At 40.8% G+C, this 21,853-nt stretch overlaps 2 protein-coding genes across 2 annotated transcripts in view; both read left to right on the top strand.

Moving 5' to 3' along the window:
• Positions 1-15,234: 15,234 nt before the first annotated feature.
• LOC311085214 (cysteinyl leukotriene receptor 2-like) lies at positions 15,235-18,949 on the top strand (the record flags this gene model as incomplete). The annotated part of the gene is made up of 4 exons (XM_084117648.1): positions 15,235-15,541; positions 17,433-17,504; positions 17,805-18,761; positions 18,876-18,949. 4 exons carry the CDS (start codon positions 15,235-15,237, stop codon positions 18,947-18,949), a joined length of 1,410 nt encoding a protein of 469 aa, XP_083973774.1.
• A 1,026-nt stretch (positions 18,950-19,975) lies between these two features.
• LOC311084267 (calcium homeostasis endoplasmic reticulum protein-like) overlaps positions 19,976-21,853 on the top strand; it is a 39,479-nt gene continuing 37,601 nt past the window's right edge. The window contains exon 1 of the mRNA XM_084116189.1: positions 19,976-20,009. The gene's annotated coding sequence lies outside the window, so the exon portion shown is untranslated. The remainder of the gene's footprint in view (positions 20,010-21,853) is intronic.

The raw sequence follows: 21,853 nt of genomic DNA on the forward strand, positions 1-21,853 counted from the left end.
GAACTTTGTGTTATTTGATTAGTTTGAAATGAAAATAACATTGAAACAAAACTAATTAAACTACATTGAGGGGGTAATTTATTTCAAGAATTTTATCATTATCTATATTTTAGAACAAAATGTATGCAGGGTTGAGGAGCGACTTACATGTCATGAAATTATGTTATTAAATTACAAACTTAATGTAATTGTATTTAGTTGTATTACTGAGGTAAAATGTGTAATTCAATTAGTTACTAATCAAAATTAAAAGGAAATTGCTTTGCATTGATAAAGTACTCTAAATAAAGTAATCCAAACCACATTTATAATGGGTAACTTATAACAGTGAGCAATTACATTTCCAAGTAAACTGAAAATATCCTGGTAGACGGCTGCGTTGACTCTGGATTTAATAAAGCACAGTGGACCAAAGTCCTCTTTTCTGATGAGAGCAAATTTTGCATCTCATTTGCAAACCAAGGTCCCAGAGTCTGGAGGAAGAATGGAGAGGCACACAATCCAAGATGCTTGAAGTCCAGTGTGAAGTTTCCACAGTCTGTGTTGGTTTGGGGAGCCATGTCATCGGCTGGTGTTGGTCCACTGTGCTGTCCACTCAACGCAGCCGTCTACCAGGACATTTCCAGAGCACTTCATGCTTCCTTCAGCAGACAAGCTTTATGGAGATGCTGACTTCATTTTCCAGCAGGATTTGCATCTGCCCACACTGCCAAAAGAACCAAAACCTGGTTCAATGACCATGGTATCACTGTGTAATTACTGTGTGATTTCATGTAATATTCAAATTTTCTGGGATTTTGATTTCGTGGGTTTCATAAGCTGTAAGACATAATCATCAAAATTATAACAAATAAAGGCTTGAAATATCTCACTTTGCATGTAATGAGTCTATATAATATATTAGTTTCACCTGTTAAGTTGAATTCTTGAAATAAATCAACTTTTTGATGATATTCTAATTTCATGACCAACACCTGTATTTCTTGTTTATTATCACGTCAAGGATCTCACGGTACATGTTTTAAAAAAATTGTATGCATTTTTAATAACAACAAAACATAATTTACATACAGGAGTTCATATAACCATACATGTCAGGAGTAAACAAGGGGGAAAAGAAAGGCATTTTACAGAAAAAACATATTGAACATATTAAACTGCTGTGTAGTTTCCCTTGCTTTTAAGTTTTTACATTTGGATATTGTTTCTAAATATATTTTAATATCAATTTTATATTGATTAAGATTTGGCATTTTTTCATTCCATTTGACTTTATGAATATAGTAACAGACAATCATAATAATGAAATCAAATATAAACAAAAGATTTGTATCACCATCAAATGAAAAACATTTTAGTATAACATCAACTTCTTCAAAGTTAACAGGAATCATAGCTTTTCTTTGTAAGTAATTACTGAGTTCTCCCCAAAATATTTGGGTCTTGGGACACTCCTAAAATAGATGATTAATAGTCTCAGGGGAAATTTTACAAAAAACACAAATATCTTCTGTTGAAGTTTTGAAGTTAGCTAAATAACGCATTGCAACTATAGCTAGCTTGTATGTTGGCAAACTACAATGAAGTTAAAGGGTAACTAAACCCCTGGTCAGAGCCTGACTCCACCCACTGGCAATATTTGAAAAATGCTAGAAAAGTGGGCAGACCCCAGCGGAGATAGAGGGGACGAACCGTGAGCGGGGGGGCGTGCACCTGAGACCTGCTGTCAGACTCTCTAAAATGGAGAGTGACTCACAGGGTCGCAAGACGACGTAAAGTACATGCATCTGATGAGTTTTATCGAGTTGATGTCAATAGCGCGCGCTCTCTATAGGCATTTTCATATTTTGCCGCTATGTGAAAAAATCCAGCAAAATGCGCTGCCGCGTTTGTCGACCCCAGAGGATTAACTTTAGCCTAACCATAAATTGTGATTAAAATATATATGATCACTCACATCAAGACGCCGCGGCAGTGGTGGAGTCCATGCAGGAGGAGCAGCGTTTGGCACTGCGACGCTTTTCAGCGCGAGCTGTGTGGAGAAGCCCATTTCCACCTCTATTGCGTTGGAAAAGCAATTCCGCGTAAAATGCAGGTTTCACACTCACGGTCTTCCAGGCCAAGTGCATGCAAACACTGGCGCCTAATTTCCAAGTCTGCTGGAAAGCTATGCAGTCCAGCAGTGCTGTTGCCACTAGCAACAATACACCTACCACTGTACTAAATACAGATAAATCTACGCTAGCTCATTCAAGGGCGTGGTGAGCTCGTACCAAGGGAGGGCGTGGTGAGCTGGAACCTGCTTACGTCACGCAGTACCGCAACATCCAATAGGAAAATTCAACTGCAGTAGCCACCGTTCAACCTGAAGAGGGCAGCACTCAGACGTTTTTACACCATATATTGTAGAATTAAAACACTTTATACCCAAATGTCAAAAAAGTTACTCGAATCAATGAAGCACTAATAAAGCCCCATTCTTACAGATCATTAACTAAAAAAAGTTGGTTTAGGGTTTAGTTACCCTTTAAAGAAATCTTTTGAGCTGGACTGTGTTTTTATAAGCACGTGTTGGAGATTTTCCTTTGCCTCATGTAAAAGTCTGCATTGCTGTGTCTCAGTCAGAAACCAGGTTAAGTCAGGATAAATCAGGTTAAATTAGGTCAAGGGGTCTGTGAGGATGGAAAAGTACCGAACAAGCTCAGAGAGAAGATGTGTATAGGTAGTTGATAAGATGGTACTAAAAATGTTAATTAAAAATGATGGATGGCACTAGAACACTGCAGGTGCAGAGAACCATGTGATCCGAGATATCCTTTAAAAATGGGTATGGCCAAAGATTTTCCCACCAATAGATGTCTCCGGGAAAGATGATGCTAACGGTAGCGATATCTTGAGGTGGAGCAAGAAGAGAAAGATAGCTGATTGGCTACCGAGTGATAAGAAAAGGTATAAGACCTGAGGTTCCGACCATTGCAGATCAGATCTCACTTTGTTGCTTGTCAATAAAGTTACTTCTTCTGAAACCTGGAACTTCGACTCTTGAGAGATTTGACTCAACTTCGACCCGATTTGAGGACTTAGAATTTGCTACAACAAATGGTGCATTGTGTTCAGAGGTTACCAGTGAAACAGCTTTATTTCTGCTGATCCATAAGCGCCATCTACTGTCAGAGAGTCCATTACATTTCCATTCGGCCCGTCGCTGTTTTTCTGCAGACCAATGTGAAAAATGTCATGTTCTCTTCTGTATAGAACTGAACCAGTGTAACATTTAGTTAAAGCTGTAAGAATAAAATATTGTAACAACACAGTCGGCCTTTATCAGCACTAGTTCTTTGGCAAGGGTTTAGTGTGTCCCTTCCCTAAGCCAACCCTCAACTACAGACCAGTCTCTTTTCTTCCCTTTGTGTCAAAGACTCTTGGAAGAGTTGTGTTCAATCAGCCCTCTGCATTTTTGTCACAGAACAACCTATTTGATGACAACCAGTCTGGCTTCAAAAGTTGACACAGCCGCCCTGCTGACCGTTGCTGAAACTCTACGGCTGGGAAGAGCGAACGCCAGATCATCTGTCCTTATTCTACTAGACCTGTCAGCTGCCTTTGACACTAAAGCACCAGATCCTCCTGTCCGCCCTTTCTGACTCGGGCATCACTGGTACGGTATTTCAGTGGCTTCAGTCTTAGATCTTCCATGGTTTCATGGAGAGGAGGGGTATCATCTAGTCACTGGAGTGCCTCAAGGTTCAGTGCTCGCTCCTCTTCTTTTCTCCATTTACACAGCTTCACTGGGAAAGATCATACATGCGCATGGCTTCTCCTACCACTGCTATGCAGAAGACATGAAGCTCTATCTGTAATTTCCACCTGATGATCCCGTCAGCTTGTATTCAGACATTTCTGCCTGGATGAAGGAGCATCATCTACAGGTCAGCCGTGCAAAGATGGAGATCCTTGTATCTCCTACAGACCCATCAGTTGACCACAACCTCACTGTGTAACTGAGGTCCACAACACTAACACCAACCAGGACAGCAAGGATCCTGGGGCTTGTGTTTGACGACCAACTCTGTGTTTCCACTCATATATCGACAGAAGCTCGATCGTGCAGGTGTGCTCTCAGAAAATTGAATATCAGAAAAGTCTGAAGCAGTGTCTACTGGCAGATGATCCAGTAATTTTGGTGAAAGACATTTATAGTAACGTTTTTTAACCCTCTTACACATGTGATGTCTCCTGCTTATGTATCTGAACTTATTGCTCTTCATCAAGCACCTCGGTCTTTATGATCAAATAATAAGTCATTTCTTTCTGTCCCTCTATCTCAAAAAACATCAGGCCTTTGCTGTTGCAGAACTTAGAGAGATCACATCTTTAAATTATGTTTTATTAACAAGGTTCGGGAGGAGCACGTTCAGATAATTAACACAAGTGGAGAGCACTCAGCAATCAATGGTAAGAGGTGTATATATACTCAGCAGTCTCACCTCATTCCATTGACAGTTTTGCAGCATCCCTCCACCACCCCTTCTCCACGCTTCTAGTCCTAAACACTTACATACGGGGGGAGTACTCTGGGTTCGGGCCGAACTCCGAGCTCGGAGCCCTCCCTCCGGACAGCACGCCAAATACGCATTAAACCTTACCCCTTCAAATTATATGTAAGTGTGAACTCGTGAAATGTTTTTCTTGATAGAACGTACTTCTTGTCTTAAGCCTTTGAGAGGTTGGGCTAGTATCTGTATAGTAAGTTGTATTGTGTTTTTATGTGTTTTTTTAATGCTGCTGATTGTACAGCACTTTGGTCTGCAGGTGCAGTTTTAAAGTGCTTTATGAGTAAATAAAGTGAAGTGAAGTGAAGTGAAGTGAAGTGAAGTGAAGAAGAGAGGTGGCAGGACTGATGGCCTGGTATTAGGAAAATAATCTCTTCTTAAATGTACATAAGACTAAGGAGATGATTATCAATTATGAGAGGAGGAGGAAGGAGCAGCATAAATAAATTTACATTGGCGAGACAGAGATGGAGAGGGTGAAAACCTTTATATTCAGCAAGGATCTCACCTGTTCTCACAACACTCAGCAGCTCCTGAGGAAATCCCAACAGCGACTGAACTTCTTGAGAAGGCTGAGGACATTTGGCAGGAAACCATTATTTGTCAGTGATTTTACAGATGTTCAGTTGAAAGTGTGATTGACAGTTCGATCACGGTGTGGTTTGGAAGCTGCACTGATCAGGATAGGAAAGCTCTCCAGCGTGTGATAAAAGCAACTAGTTGATTTCACTAGGCACAGTTCATTTGTGGAGTAGCCTTCCCATCACTTCAGGATATTTACAGCTCCAGCGTCATCAGGACGGCCCACAACATCATCAGGGACAATAAACATCCACAACACAACCTCTTCACACTCCTGCTGTCTGGGAGATGATACAGGAGTGAAAAATCAAGGACAAAAAGACTTAGTTTTTATCCACAAGCCATTATACTCCTGAACAATACATGAGACACTAACCACTTCACTCCACATTACCCTCAATGACTGTTACACTGATTGTTGCACAATGCATAGTTGCATATTTTTGTATATATTTGCATATTTTTTGTATATTTGTATATGCATTTGCTTGTCATTATCAATAAAGTTTTCCCACTCTGAGGTTCAAGAGTCTCTCCATGTTTTATTACATTTATTATGTCGAGCGCCCCCTGAAGGAAAATACAACTTTATGTAGCATTAAAGATTTCAGCATTGCACCACATACTGTATACAGCTTTACATTATTAAAACATTTTTTAAAACATGGTAATTGTTGACATTGAGTTAAATAGTTTATTTAAATAATATAAATTAGCCTATAGATGTGAAATAATATAATAATAAATAGTTTTTATTTAATAATAATAATACTTCTTCTACCACTACAAACATTATTTTTTATTATTACTAAATTGTTATGTTGTGCCTCTGCCAGATTTTCTGGAGTAAAACACATACATAAACACACCAACAATACATTGTTCCCACGACTTTCCAAAAACAGAGAAAAATATAGAGAGATTGATTAGATTGAGTCAGAAGAGAGAAAGATGTTTAATTTACCGTCTCTCCCTCAGCATCTGTATTATAAACACTCTCACAGAAGTGTTTACATGTGCTTTGTAATGCCAAGGTAATATAATGTAGCCTATAGTGTCATGTGATACACACAAAAAAATGCTATTTACTGATTACGCTGCTTTATTTCTTTTATGCAGAGCTTATGTGTAAAATAACGAATGTACATTGAAATACATGGACAAAAGAGAGAGAATACGGAATCGCGCACTGCGCATGCGTCCTCATATCAGCAGAGGAGCTGTGACAGACCAGACGCGACTCTCCTGCTCTTCTGACTTTATCCTGCTTTACAGGTAAAAACACGGGAATTAATAGAGAAACCATTAAAAATGGATCCGTGATTATACCATTACTATGTACACTGAATGTAAACTGTTATTGGAGAAGCAGTTCGAGGACGTGCTGTTTTTCTTGATTTATGATGTTCAGTCTAACGAAAATTGTTTAATATGCTCCAGTGATCATTATATTTAATTATAGTGTTGTATTACTTATTTTTGGGTTACAAAATGTTTATTTGTTTGTGTTAAAGAGTTAATAGATGGCGTTAAAGATCTCTTGGAAGCTCACTCTGTGATCGCGTTTGGCGCGCTTACTAGTCACGTGATCAGACTCTGAGGAAAGTGAATAGGCTTGTTTGAGATGAGCAAAATCTGCGCAGAACCGATCACCGGTGATCAGCGCGAGATGCATGCCGGTTAGAAATGTGTCCGAGGGCGGTCCGACTTGCTCTGATGTCATGCTGACGTATGTCAAAAATCTCTCGCGAGCGCAAGGCGCATGTGTCGGATTCTGCAGTCGAGCGCAGTTGCTCTCCACCGACTGCGCTGATCAAAAGCACGATGGGAAACGACTTGCTGACGACACAGCTTAATGCTCATTGGTTTAAACAACTGTGATTCTCTTTTAAAATGTTTGATTTTAAAACTCTAATATCATGTTTTATGTGTATATGTTATGTGTGAATATTCCCAAACTATCAGACAGTGCGATCTCTTTGGGTTCTGCAATTTAATTTTTATAAAAAATAAAATAAAAAATAAAAACACATATGTCTGTATTAAAGAAAAAAATATTGAATGGAATTAAATAACAAGTACTTTGGGTGTCTTGTTTATTTTATTTATTTTCATATAAAAGCAACAGAACTTGAATTGACCCTTCGCTAAGCCCCGCCCTCCTTAGTTACTGTTGCTACGCCTGTCAAGCTTTTGCGCCTGGCACGTCTATTACAGTCTGTATGCACTAGTTTCAGACATTCCTATTGAGATAATTAGTCATTTTTAGCAGACAGGTGAAAATTTGAGAGAGCAAGACTGCAGTATGCATTCGAGGGCTATATCCACGACATAATATGCAAATGATTAGAGAATAATTTCATCAAAATTGAAGCTAAAGTCTATAACGTTAGGTCTCAGCGCAAGCAGCAGCGCCTCATACGCTGACCATTCAAATGGGAAACACACAAATTGAGGAACAGCTTTGTGCACAGCAGGGTAAGTGAAATGTGAAAATATTCTAATATTTATAAATCAAACAGCTTATCCATATGTATCGTGGAATAAACACAAGACATTAGCCTGACCACTTTGCAATGATAACATTCTCCCGCTTATATTTGTAGTGCGCCAGGCTAACGTTACTACTCACACGTCGTGGGTCACATAGTGACTACTGTTATGAACTGATTAAGTTTGCATACCAAACTTTCCCTTGGAGATCTCCGGCAAGCCCCGTGATGTTCCCTGCTTTTACTTTTACTAGAACTAACACCGGGAGAGTCGCGATCGGATTGGGGTAACGTTAACGGTTTGGCCGTCGATTAACAAAATGCTGAAATATATTTTTAAGTACCGTTAAGTTATGTCAGTGAGCCTCCGTCTTGCCTTTAATCACACTGCTTGATCCACGAGCTGGACAATAACTTTATTCTAGAGCTGCTATAAAGCCAAAACACTTTACTTTTAATTTCCTATTATCAATGTAAAGCTGCTTTGGAACAATCTAAATTGTTAAAAGCGCTATATAAATGAAGATGACGCCCGGCATTTCTCCCCTTGGGTTTTACGTTTCGGGAAGGGAACAAAATCCACCACCCCGTCCAAAATTTTAGGATACCGGGTATCAGATTTGCACAATCCATACGCACAACGCTTCGGCATGTTTCCATCGCTCGAAAGCTTGCCAGACCTCCCGCGCCTAGTTACGGTTGCTAAGTCACGATTGGCCTGTGGCGGTTTTCGGGCGTGGCTTAGCGAAGGGTCAATTACATCCAGTTTATTAGCAACACTGTGCACGAGCGTGAATCCCGCGATATCCATCTTTGATCTCACAGGTGTCAGATCCACTGCGAGAAGAGAGAACTGTCCGGCTTGCCTGCACTTTTTTCACTCCTCCTCTCACTGCAGCCGCCTACTCTCGCATACATTTCAGGCGAGGCAAGGCGCATCTCAAACAAGCCTAATCTGTGCATCCATTATGCGGGAAATAAGAGTGAATTAGCTTTATGAAACAAGTACAAATTGGAGAACACATAATTACATTGTGTACTATGAGTTAATACACATTCATTCTCGTGGTGTTGGTCAATATTAATATATGCTGTTAAGAGGTCTGCTCAAATGTTAATAACTAAAGAAGATCAAATGAAGAAAGAAGGCAAAAGAGTGACAAAAGATGATTTATTTTTATGTTGTTGACACTGTCATAGAATAGAGACACAGACAAAGGAATGTGAAGTAATGCTTCAAAAGCAATTGTCTGTAACTGAATTTAACTGGTTGTAAAATTAAAAATATCAGCAGAGGAGCTGTGAAAGACCAGACGAGACTCTCCTGTTCTTTATCCTGTTTTACAGGCATCAGTTAATCTGTCATAGATCGACAGTTCATCCAACTCCGTGGATCAGAGGAATTTATTTTTATTTTTTTGTCTTTTTGGAGACACTTGGTTCACTAAAATATTTTGACTCAATCTTCTGAATATTTTTTTTCTCCAAGTACGATAAATATTGAGAGTACACGCTTTCACAGCTTTATATAGCCTATTATAATATAGTTAGAATGACCACTAAAGTCAAGATATGAGGATACATTTTTTTTTTAGTTTTCATGTCTTTTTATACTGGTCAAAAGCCCAAGTTAAGCAATATCACATGAGCAAGAGTGTTGTTTTCCTGAACATTACGATTGCAAATGTGATATTGAATTTATCAATAGTTTTGTCACTCTGAGGTTCAAGAGTCTCTCCATGTTTTATTACATTTATGTCCAGTGCCTCCTGGAGGAAAACATATTTGATGTATATTTGATCAGTTTCAGCAGAGCGCCACCTAGTGGCTCACCCTGAACTGACATGTTATGAGGAGTTGTTTGCTCAGTATCTTCTGTCACTGACTCGACTAGTTCTGTCTGATTGGTTTTGCTGTTCAGCTGGAGGGTCGTTTGCTTTCTCACTAAATAATTTCTTCACGAACATATTACTTTTATATGGTGAACAGAATTTCTTTTTGGACACAATAGTTTATGGATCTTGGTCCTTTCTTGTCCTATCAGATCTTGTTCCTCCACCTCAAGCTGTGAATCTCTAGCCCTGTGACGGTGAAGCCAACTTCTGTTTAAGTAGAGGTCGACCGATATGGGTTTTTCTCTGGCCGATGCCGATATTTAGAAATTGGGGCAGCCGATGGCCGATATATGATGCTGAATTTTTTTTTTTTTTTGGCTGATATGTTTGGACGGTTTTCCTTTTATTCTTTTTTTTTTCACCTGATAAAATCTTACCATTAATAAGAAGTAATAAAGAAAATTGCTTTAATTAAACATTTATTGAACAACACAAGCCCCTCCAATCGGTGCACTTGTATAAAATAAATTAAAAAATGATGTATACGTTAAATATTAAATACACAAAACAGGTCATCAAAAATGTAGACTGTCAAAGTTTTAGTGCAAAAAAACGTACATAAATAAAATAAATAATATAATAAGAATAAGTTATAAGTAATAAATTGTAGGTTTAAAATTCTAGAAATGAGCAACAAACGTCCTGAAGAGAGTTACAGGAGAGAGCAGAGCCAAACACTCACAGGATCTCATGACAAGATCAAACTGTTGCTTTAAGATGTTTTTAACTTCTCTAGTCCGTGAGAACTTTATGAGGCACTTGTGAAAATAACACTATCTATCAGATCTAGTGGTTGTGGCCGACTGGAGCTCAAAGTGGTGAAGCTCAGATGAAATAATCAGTGAAACACATCAAAACTGTTAAAGATGATTTGACTGATTGTAGAGTTTCTCATGAATTTACTGATCTAGACGGCTATTTAAAACCACAGCTCAACCTGTGACAGTGGTTTCTGTCGAGGTAGTCTAGCGACGGCAACACAAGCGTGGGACTCAAGACATTTTTTTACATAACGCTCTCAATACAAAAATCTTGACTCACACGAATTCATCAGTCCGCTGATGATGAGGGGAATGATGGTAAAAGAGAATGACAGGTGAGTAAAACTCCAGTCACAGCCTCATACGAGTCATATTGGGTTTTACATGTTAATGTCAGTGGATGTATTCTATATCTGAAATTAATTTATAATGGTATTTATTTACAGGATACAAATAATACCATATTATTTATTTGTACCTTTTTGAAATTGTAAATAATCCAAGAATATGTCGAAAAACTTTATTTTGGACTTGCACTATGGTAGTACCATGATATTCTTGGAACTATCTTCAAGTAGCCTAACATAAATAGGCTACTATTTAAGTACCATGGTATATAAAGTATCATCTACCATCTCTGTACCATGGTATCCTCTTCACATTACCTTTTTTTTTGTAAGGAATTACCATGGTATGTATAAAATATGATCATACCTTTGGTACTTTTAATACGACTTGTGGGCAAACTTGTTCCATGAGTTATTCCAGTTTAATCAGCTTTAGTGTATTAGTCCATTTACTTTGACAATACCAGATCTGTTTAGTTACTTCCAGAACATTGGATTAATGAGCACATTAATAATTAACAATGCCTTTCTTTATGCAGAAAAACGGTTCATGTTTTGTTTTGCAGGTGTCTATGAATACAGCTGTCATTTGAATATTGTTAGTGTGCAACAGTTTTCATTTCACCCACTGAATATTATTTTGCATATGTTTTGCATGAACTATGGAAGGGAGAACTGGAAACAACAGACCTCTTGATAAAATAACGATATTTGGGTAGTTGAAAAATAATACGGACATGACAAATAACATTACATAACATTCAATATTTATTTCTTCATTCAAATGTATTCAAATATAATTTTTTAAAATAAAATATTAATATAAATTATTAAATATAAAACAGCGTGCATAAAAATTAAACAAGACTAGAAATGTTTTGTCTAAAATAGTTTTATATAAAATAAAGCATATTATAGGGGAGCGCGGGGCACAACCTAACGCGGGCTAGTTGTAACACGCTTGTTTTAAATACTTCCGCACATGCTTGGATGACGAAACTTTGTGTATTTACTAGTTGCCATATCAACACTATATAGAAAAAAAAATTCCGCCAATTTTTTATTTTTTTTTGGAAGATATCCATAGACATTTATTAAACCATAGCAAAAGTAAATTTCTTACTTAAGTTAATTTTTCATCTCTATTTTTTGTGTTTATTTAAAATAAGACAAATCTGATATTATTTTAATCTCCAATATGTTATTTAACAGTTTAGATAGTTCTTTAATGCTTCGCTAACTAGCAGAAAACACTAGCAGGGTTTAAATCCCAGTTGTGCAGGCGGGGCATGTTGTAACACTGCGTTACAATGTGCCCCTATTAGAAATATGCTATTATATTCTATACTTTTATTAATTTTATTGAGAAAACGTGAGAAAAAGGTGAATAAAGACTGAGAGTCAATGTTCAGAAATTACTAATTATTTATTTGTTTTGAACTATGTTGTATAGCTGTGTTTTCATGTGTTCGTATGTTCGTAGTCAAAACTCAAAAATGAGTTTATATTTAATTATTAAAAATTGCCATTATTTTATATGAAAAAGTTTTTTAATTGCATTTTATTTAGAAAATATTTTAGTTTGTTTTTTTATTTTTTTTTTATTAGATCAGATAACATTTTAAGCTGCCATATGTCATGTTACAATGTGCCCCACACATGTTACAATGTACCCCACCTATGGGGCATGTTGTCACATTTCACTTCCATTCTTTCGGGGGGTATATCAAGAAAAAAAGTATATACTGTATTAATAAAACAAAACCACATAATTGTACTAGACATGTGGGAAATTAATGTGGGAAAAAATAAATACCGGTACTCTGAACCATAAGTAGATTTACACAAACTGATAAAGTCAAAAAGCGTTACTTTGTGCCCCGCTCTCCCCTACTTTGCATTTTAAGAAACACAACCCTGCTGTCTGTATATCAAACCTCCATGGCAATATAAATTTTTAACCTGGAAAACCGAGGGGAGTTTTTAAACCTGTGTTTTTCCTGGTTTAGTAAGCTATTGTTGATTGTCTTTTTGGTGCGGCCTCACTAGACTCACATACATTCAGAGTATAATCGCAAACACATGTAAAGAGTTTTTATTAAAATTTGCTACAACAGCTGAAGTTGAATGACCAGCAAATTTGCGTAGCCAAAAGATGCTTGACCAGTGCAGATTGGCCTCTTGGCTCGATAGAGTTTGTTGATGTAGATTTTAACAATTTATTATTTTCATTATTATTTGTTCTTTTAACTAGTAAAAACAGAAGCGAGCATAATTTTGCATGCTTAAAGCCTATATCTAACTAATTCTCTTTTTGTCTCCAGCTCCCACGTTTACATTGGAAACTCCATTTCAGCTCAACGCCACCCAAGAATATGCATGGGTCAACCAGACACGTAGGAACATATAAATATTTACATTGAGTTAAATAGTTTATTTAAATAATATCAATGATATGAAATAATATAATAATAATTAGTTTTTATTTAATAATAATACTCTTCTTCTTCTACCACTCTTCAAAGCTAACTTGTATCCCTCTGCCAGTCCCCTTGATAAAGGCTACTGCAGTAGTGTCCACCGCAGCCAACGAGCCAGTTTCTCAACTCTCTCGCCTGCACACAAACGCCGTTTTTACGGCGACCCAGATAAGTCAAATAAAGAGTGTAAAATCTGGTCATTCGGCTCACGCCGTCAGTGTTATGAGTGTAGTAAACATGCCCACGCCCCAGTGTTCATTGCTACACACAAGCACAATCTCCCCTGTGTACCCCACAGAGTGCACTCACATAAAGCGCGCTACGGCCGCTCGAGTGTTAGTTGTAGGTCACGTGCCCGCGCCCCAGTGCTCACACCTACACAGTGCTCGCTCTGTCTCACACATTCGGGGTCCAGAGCAACCCGTCACTGACTGTGTGTTAATAAAGAGCCCTGTGCCCGCTACACAGCACGCACACTCTCATGTGAACACTCACGAGCCCGCCCCGCTTCCGCGCCGCGAGCCGTCACACACAACGCTCTCTCACAGCGTCACTCAGCCGGCTGCCGCTATCAGCGAGCCCCCGTCTCCCCTCACTGCCACTGCGCGACTCGCGCACATACCGCCACAGGCTCCTTGTCCCGCGCTGTACGGCGGGTGGGACCCGGAGGCGATTCGACCCCTAGCTATGAGTGCGAATGCATGGAAAGCTATTCCGGGAGTGTCGAAGTGGATACTAAACACAGTGATAAAGGGCTATTTGCTCCAATTCGCTCGCCGCCCCCCGCGCTTTGGTGCCGGGTCGAGACTCAAGTGAAGGCGGATGCAGCTCATCTGCTTCACGCAGAAATAGCGAATTTGTTGTACAAAGGGGCGATAGAGCGAGTTCACCCGCCGGTTACCGAGGCAGGCTTATACAGCCGTTATTTCCTCGTACCCAAGAAAGGCGGAGCGCTCAAACCTATATTAGATCTGAGACATTTGAACAAAGCGCTCATGAAACGACCGTTCAGAATGCTCACGACCAGTTAAATCCTCGCGCAGATTCGCCCGGGGGACTGGTTCATCTCTCTCGATCTGAAAGACGCGTATTTTCAGATTCAGATTATTCCCCGTCACAGGCCATTCTTGAGATTCGCCTTCGACGGTCAGGTATATCAGTACACCGTCCTGCCGTTCGGCCTGTCCCTGGCACCCCGTACATTTACGAAGTGCATGGATGCGGCTCTCGCACCCCTGAGATCGAAGGGAATGCGAATTCTGAACTATCTGGACGATTGGCTCATTATAGCGCACTCAACAGAGGAACTAGTTTCTCACAAGACAGCGCTTCTCAGTCATTTGGAAAGCCTGGGTCTTTCCGTAAACTGGGACAAGAGGTCTCTAACCCCCAGCCAGTCTATCACTTTTCTGGGTATAGATCTGGATTCGGCGGCGATGACGGCCAGATTGTCAACACAGCGCGCGCGCTGTGTTCGACACCTCGCCGCTTCCATTCAAGTGGGGAAAGTTTTTCCCCTGAAAACTTTTCAGAGGCTTTTGGGCCATATGGTGTCAGCCGCAGCGGTCCTGCAGCTGGGCTTACTTCGAATGCGCCCGCTTCAATGCTGGCTAAAGTCGGAAGTGCCCCGCAATGCATGGTTTTCGGGCCGTGCACCAGTCAGAGTGACTCAGCGCTGTGTCTCAGCCCTGCAGCCCTGGCTGGCGGCCGAATGGTATCAGCGGGGAGTGACGATGGGGGTCATCGCACACCGCAAAGTGGTCTCGACAGACGCGTCCAACATGGGTTGGGGAGCGACTCACGAGGGCAGTCCGATTTGCGGCCCATGGTCGAACACGGAGAAAAGCCTTCACATAAACTGTCTAGAGATGCTGGCGGTCGAGAAAGCGCTGAAGCACTTTCTACCGCTTCTACGGGGACACCATGTGCTAGTTCGCTCAACATGTCAGTGGTGTCTTACGTGAACCGCCAGGGCGGAATCAGATCCAGAACCTTGCGCGCTCTCACAGAGCGCCTCCTATCCTGGGCTCAGGGCCCGCTGCGCTCCCTAAGGGCAGCTCATGTACCCGGTCGTCTGAACGACGGCCCGGACAGACTGTCCAGGGACAACGTTCCCCCAGGGGAATGGTCTCTACACCGCCAGACGGTACAAACGCTTTGGCGTCGTTTCGGCGAAGCGGAGATCGACCTCTTCGCCGCGAGCGAGAACGCTCAGTGCCAGAGGTTTTTCTCAAAACACGAGGACGCGCTGGCCCAGACCTGGCCCAGCGTTCCGCTGTATGCGTTCCCACCAATCTCGATGCTGCCTCAAGTGCTAGCGAGGATCAGGGAGGCGAACTGCGCGGTGCTCCTCATAGCTCCGCGCTGGGAAAACCAGCCGTGGTTCCCCGAGCTAATGAGACTGGCAGACACAGCCCCATGGCCGATTCCGGTGAGGAGAGACCTTCTCTCTCAAGCCCGAGGATCGATTCTGCATCCCCATCCAGAGCACTGGTCTCTGCATGCGTGGGAAATCAACGGATATTCGTTGATCTGCCAGAAGGGGTAATTAACACAATCACGCAGTCCAGAGCCCCCTCGACGAGGCGGCTCTATGCGTCTAAATGGTCGGTGTTTAGCAGATGGTGTGTGGAAAAGGGTTCTAATGCTCAGTCCTGTGGAGTCCCACAGGTGTTAAACTTCCTTCAAGAGATGTTGGACGCGGGCAGGTCCCCCTCCACGCTCAAGGTGTACGTCGCGGCCATAGCAGCGTTCGCCGAATCGGCGCGCGGCCGCTCGCTGGGCAGGAACGAACTTATTACCCGCTTTCTGCGCGGGGCCAGGAGGATGAACCCTCCTCGGCCCCCGTCAGTCCCTATTTGGGACCTGTCTCTGGTCCTAGAGTCCCTAAAAGTGCATCCCTTCGAGCCTTTGGACTCTGTGGAGTTGAAATACTTGACGCTTAAAACCGTTTTTCTGCTAGCTCTGGCTTCAGTCAAACGAGTGGGTGATTTGCATGCGCTGTCCGTCAGCGCGTCGTGCCTCGAGTTTGGACCTAACGACTCGTTAGCCATTCTCAAACCGAAGCACGGTTATGTCCCCAAAGTGTTAGGTACTCCCTTTAGGGCTCAAGTCATTACCCTATCGGCCCTGCCGTCATCCGGCAGCGAGGAGGGTGTTAACCGCCTTTGCCCGGTCAGGGCGTTAAGGTGTTATGTCATGCGTTCTGCAGCCTTCAGGCTCTCAGAGCAGCTTTTCGTCTCGTTTGGAGGGCGCGCTAAGGGTCGCGCCGCCTCGAAACAGACGCTATCCAGATGGATAGTGGATGCTATTGCAGCAGCATATGCATCAAAAGACCTGCAATGTCCGTTGGGCATACGGGCTCATTCCACCAGAGGCATGGCCTCATCGTGGGCATGGTCCAGCGGGATTTCCATTCATGACATTTGTATGGCGGCGGGCTGGGCATCCCCCTCTACATTTGTTAGGTTTTATAACCTGGAAGTTCCCGCCCTGCAGGCTAAACTTCTGTCAGTCTAGTCGTGTGCATGTCCTGCTCATGTGCGCAGGCTGTATTATCGATTAGCTTGTCTGTTGAGCTGCACGCTCAGGGTATCAGTATGCATAGACCGGCCGTGCCGTTCTTGTGTTCCCTAGGTCTGCTTATGAACATGTGTTGGCCCGCACCGCTGGCCACCTGTCATTTCACCTCTATGCTTTTCATAAAGAGTCATATGTGATCGTTAGGCGCGCACGGCGTGGACAAGGGGTTCCCGCAGCGTAAGCAAGCTTACGCAATACGAGAGAACCTCTCGTAAGAGAACGATACTTGGTTACTCACGTAACCTCGGTTCTCTCTAGAGAGGGAACGAGTATTGCGTTCCCTGCCGTGCTTAAAGCCTATAGCTCGTGTCGCTTCATTCGACAGAAAACAGAGAATATAGCCTACGAGCCTTCCTTATATACGCTCTGACGCCGCCCATTCTGGCGGGCTGTGACGCGCGAGGGCGCGACGTCACGACGTCACGACGTCACGCCAGGCTCACTGGTAGGCTTAAGCAGTTGCCGCGCGGCAGCCAATGAGCGTGCAGTATGCCGCTCTAGCTCAGCTGCCCGCAGCTGCACTGCGTTGACAAAATATGAATTAAGGATAATTTTGGCTTCAGTATCTCGAGAAAAGAAGACTTTCCCGCAGCGTAAGCAAGCTTACGCAATACTCGTTCCCTCTCTAGAGAGAACCGAGGTTACGTGAGTAACCAAGTATCGTTTTCACGACTTTCCAAAAAAGCCTATGCTTCCCATGCTTAAAGCCTATATCTAACTAATTCTCTTTTTGTCTCCAGCTCCCACGTTTACATTGGAAACTCCATTTCAGCTCAACGCCACCCAAGAACATGCATGCGTCAACCAGACACGTAGGAACATATAAATATTTACATTGAGTTAAATAGTTTATTTAAATAATATCAATGATATGAAATAATATAATAATAATTAGTTTTTATTTAATAATAATACTCTTCTTCTTCTACCACTCTTCAAACATTTTTTTTTTTTTTTATTATTATTAAATTATGTTGTGCCTCTGCCAGATTTTCTGGAGTAAAACACATACATAAACCCACCAACAATACATTGTTTTCACGACTTTCCAAAAAAGCCTATGCTTCCCATGCTTAAAGCCTATATCTAACTAATTCTCTTTTTGTCTCCAGCTCCCACGTTTACATTGGAAACTCCATTTCAGCTCAACGCCACCCAAGAACATGCATGCATCAACCAGACACGTAGGAACAGTGACGACTTCAAATATATGGCATACACTATCACGTACAGTGTTGTATTCCCTATTGGATTCATCAGCAACTTTGTGGCTTTGATTGTGTTCCTGCGTTTCACCCCTAAGAAGTCTGCCAACACGGTTTTTATGACCAACTTGGCCATTTCAGATGCTAGCTTCTCCTTGACTTTGCCCTTCCGCCTGGTCTACTACTTCAGGGGCGGTCATTGGGACTTCCCAGACTGGTTTTGCCGCTGGTGTGTATTTTCCTTTTACGTGAACCTGTACACAAGCGTATTGTTCCTTACTGGCTTTAGTGTACTACGGTACTTCGCTGTGCTTCACCCCATTCGCCACAAGACCCTGGCCACGGTGCGGCGAGCCAGTCTATCATGCTTTGTGATCTGGATATTTGTGGCCTTCTTGTCAACGCCGTTCCTCATGTCAGGTACTTTAAAACGGGAGGATAAGATTATTTGCTTTGAACCCGGGAACATCACGTCATGGAAGCGCATATTTATCTTGAACTATGTGGGGCTTTCATTTGGATTTGTCATACCGTTTATTATAATACTGGTCTGCTACGGCTGCATCTTCTACAAACTCGTCAAAGGGCGGAAAATCGGGGATCCAAAGCAGATCACCCGCCGATGCTCTGTGTGTTTGATCGTGGTTGTCCTGAGCACGTTCCTGCTGTGTTTCCTACCATATCACGTCATCCGCACGGTCCATCTTCATGCCATTGTTTCGAGCCAGGACTGCCAGGCCAGAGAGTACCTCCTGAAAGTTCTGGTCATCTCGCTGTGCATGGCGGCATCCAACAGTTGTTTCAATCCCTTGTTGTACTACTTCGCTGGAGAGACCTTCCGCAAGTCAGTTCGTAAAGCGTCAGGTCGAGTAACGCAAAGTTCGATCATTCCCCTAGCGTCATTCGACGCAGTGCGAGTTCCCTTTCGAAAGGGAACGTCTCAGGTTACGACTGTAACCTATGTTCCCTGCGAAACAGGGAACGAGACCCTGCATCTCCTTGCCATGCCTCGTGGCCTGCCTACCAAACAGTCCCTTCAGACGATAAGGTGATTGTCATGTTTGCAAGGCGCCCTTTTATACTTGCAGGTCGCACGTTAATCATTCACGTTAATGATTCAAGCGCTGTCGCTAGTCAATGTGATTGGCGTGATTTGATAGTGATTTCAGACACCTGTCACGCCTGAGGCAATTTTAAATTGTTCAAAATTTGGCATTTTTTCATTCCAAATGTGTCCATTTGACTTCATGAATATAGTGTCGGCCAATCATAATAATTAAATCAAATATAAACAAAAGATTTTTTTTTTATCACCATCAAATGAAAAACATTTTAGTATAACATCAACTACTTCAAAGTTAACATGAATCACAGCTTTTCTTTGTAAGTAAATAATGAGTTCTCTCCAAAATATTTGGGCCTCATCAGTGCTCCATTTCCTCCAACGATAAAGTCTTTAAAGTCTACTGTTAAAGTTTTCCCGCTCTGAGGTTCAAGAGTCTCTCCATGTTTTATTACATTTATTATGTCCAGCGCCCCCTGGAGGAAAATACAACTTTATGTAATATTTCAGCAGTGTGCCACACACTGTTTACAGCTTTACATTATTAAAACATTATTTAAAAATGGTAAATATTTACATTGAGTTAAATAGTTTATTTAAATAATATCAATGATATGAAATAATATAATAATAAATAGTTTTTATTTAATAATAATACTCTTCTTCTACCACTCTTCAAACATTTTTTAATTTTTTTTAAATTATTATTAAATTATGTTGTGCCTCTGCCAGATTTTCTGGAGTAAAACACATACACACATAAACCCACCAACAATACATTGTTTTCACGACTTTTCAAAAACAGAGAAAAATATAGAGAGAATGATGAGATTGAGTCAGAAGAGAGAAAGATGTTTAATTCACCGTCACTCCCTCAGCATCTGTATTAGAAACACTCTCACAGAAGTGTTTAATGCCAAGGTAATATAACACAATGTAGAGAGAGAGAGAGAGAATCGCGCACTGCGCATGCGTCCTCATATCAGCAGAGGAGCTGTGACAGACCAGACGCGACTCTCCTGTTCTTCTGACTTTATCCTGCTTTACAGGTAAAAACACGGGAATTAATAGAGAAACCATTAAAAATGGATCTGTGATTACACCATTACAATGTACAGCGAATGTAAACTGTTATTGGTGAAGCAGTTTGAGGACAAATCTGTTTTTCTTGATTTATGATGTTCACGCTAACATGAAGAAAATGATTTAATATGCTTAATATCATTATATTTAACTATAGTGTTGTATTTTTTATTTTTGGGTTACAAAATGTTTATTTGTTTGTGTTAAAGAGTTAATAGATGGCGTTAAATATCTCGTGGAAACTCACTCTGTGATCGCGTACTAGTCACGTGATCAGACTCCGAGGAAAGTGAATCTGCATCCATTATAAATCCACTCCTTTGGTGGAGATATATGATTGAATATTACCTTTAAGAAGCAAGTACAGCATGAAATACACATAATCGCATTTGAATATTATTAGTAAATTCACTCTAATTATCTTGGTGTTGGTCAATATTAATATAAAGAATGTGAAATGAAGAAAGGAGGCAAAAGAGTGACAAAAGATGATTTATTATTATGTTGTTGACTGACACAGTGATAGAAGACAGACAGAGACTTTAAAAGCTTTAAAAGTAATTGTGTGTAACTGAATTTAACTGGTTGTAAAATTACAAATATCAGCAGAGGAGCTGTGAAAGACCAGACGAGACTCTCCTGTTCTTTATCCTGTTTTACAGTGTTGTGGACTATTTGAATTTTAATAGAAATTTTGGACCTACAAACACACTTCCAGATACATATGCACGCACACACTTACGAAGAAGCCCAAAGCGCAGAGGACGGAAAGGACGCAAGAATGTCAATTTCTGATAAACTGTGTTGTCACCAAAAATCCCCTCGACTGATGCAATAGAAGGTTGATATCACAAGATTTATTTCCTCTGGAAAAAATAAATAAAAAATTGCATAGGAACACTAGCCCCGTTTACATGCACACTTTTTTGCTATTCTGATTGAGATCGTTCTGATTGACGGATTCCGGTTGACTGTTTACATGGGATGTTATCTAAACCGATCTGGTGTTTACATGTGCTGACGCTTTCAATCGAAATAATTTTCTGACATGCGCACAAACAGCTTGTCTGCCGAATCTGGAAGCTCATTATTTCCAAGTTTTATTGTATTGTGTATTGTTCTTTGTTTATTATTGTCTTGTTTTGTATTTGCATCAGTTTTTCATTCTCATACTCATATCACACTCATTATAGCATATAATTAAATATATATCATTATTGTTAAAAAAAAAAAAAAAGAAGAAGAAAAAAAAGGAGGTTTTATCAGAAAACTGATCAGAAAGAAATCACTGGAAACAGCGTGATCGCAAAACAAGAGCGACTGCTGGCATTTTTGTTGTTTAATTGAATATTTAAAACCCAAGAATAGATGTTTTACCACAGGTTTACAATAAAAAGCGATACATTGATCATAATAAATTAATTTGTGTCAAAATTGCACATTAGTCACACAGAAATAAAGTGGTTTATTTACCTTTTATGACGTTTGTGAACGTTCACAAAAGAAAGAGGACAAACGTACGCGTCTGTTTCTGTTAATTTGGTAGTTACAGGACATCATAATTTCTACAAATATGCCAGCAAAAATATGACCTGAGGAGCTTTAGCACTCTCTCCCAGAAGGATACAGTTATATTTTCAGTCAGAGAAAAAGGATAGTCCGAGACATAGGCTACTGACAGATAAAATAAAAACAGGATTATGATTTGTCTGATTTCTTCAAGCGTATATTTACCATGTTTACTATGGTAATGGTTAGCGTGCATAGTTTTTTGTATCGGGTATATTCCTACCTTATACGGTGATCAGAA

This window comes from Abramis brama, assembly GCF_963993115.1.
Source record: "Abramis brama genome assembly, chromosome: 6".
Classification (NCBI taxonomy): domain Eukaryota; kingdom Metazoa; phylum Chordata; class Actinopteri; order Cypriniformes; family Leuciscidae; genus Abramis; species Abramis brama.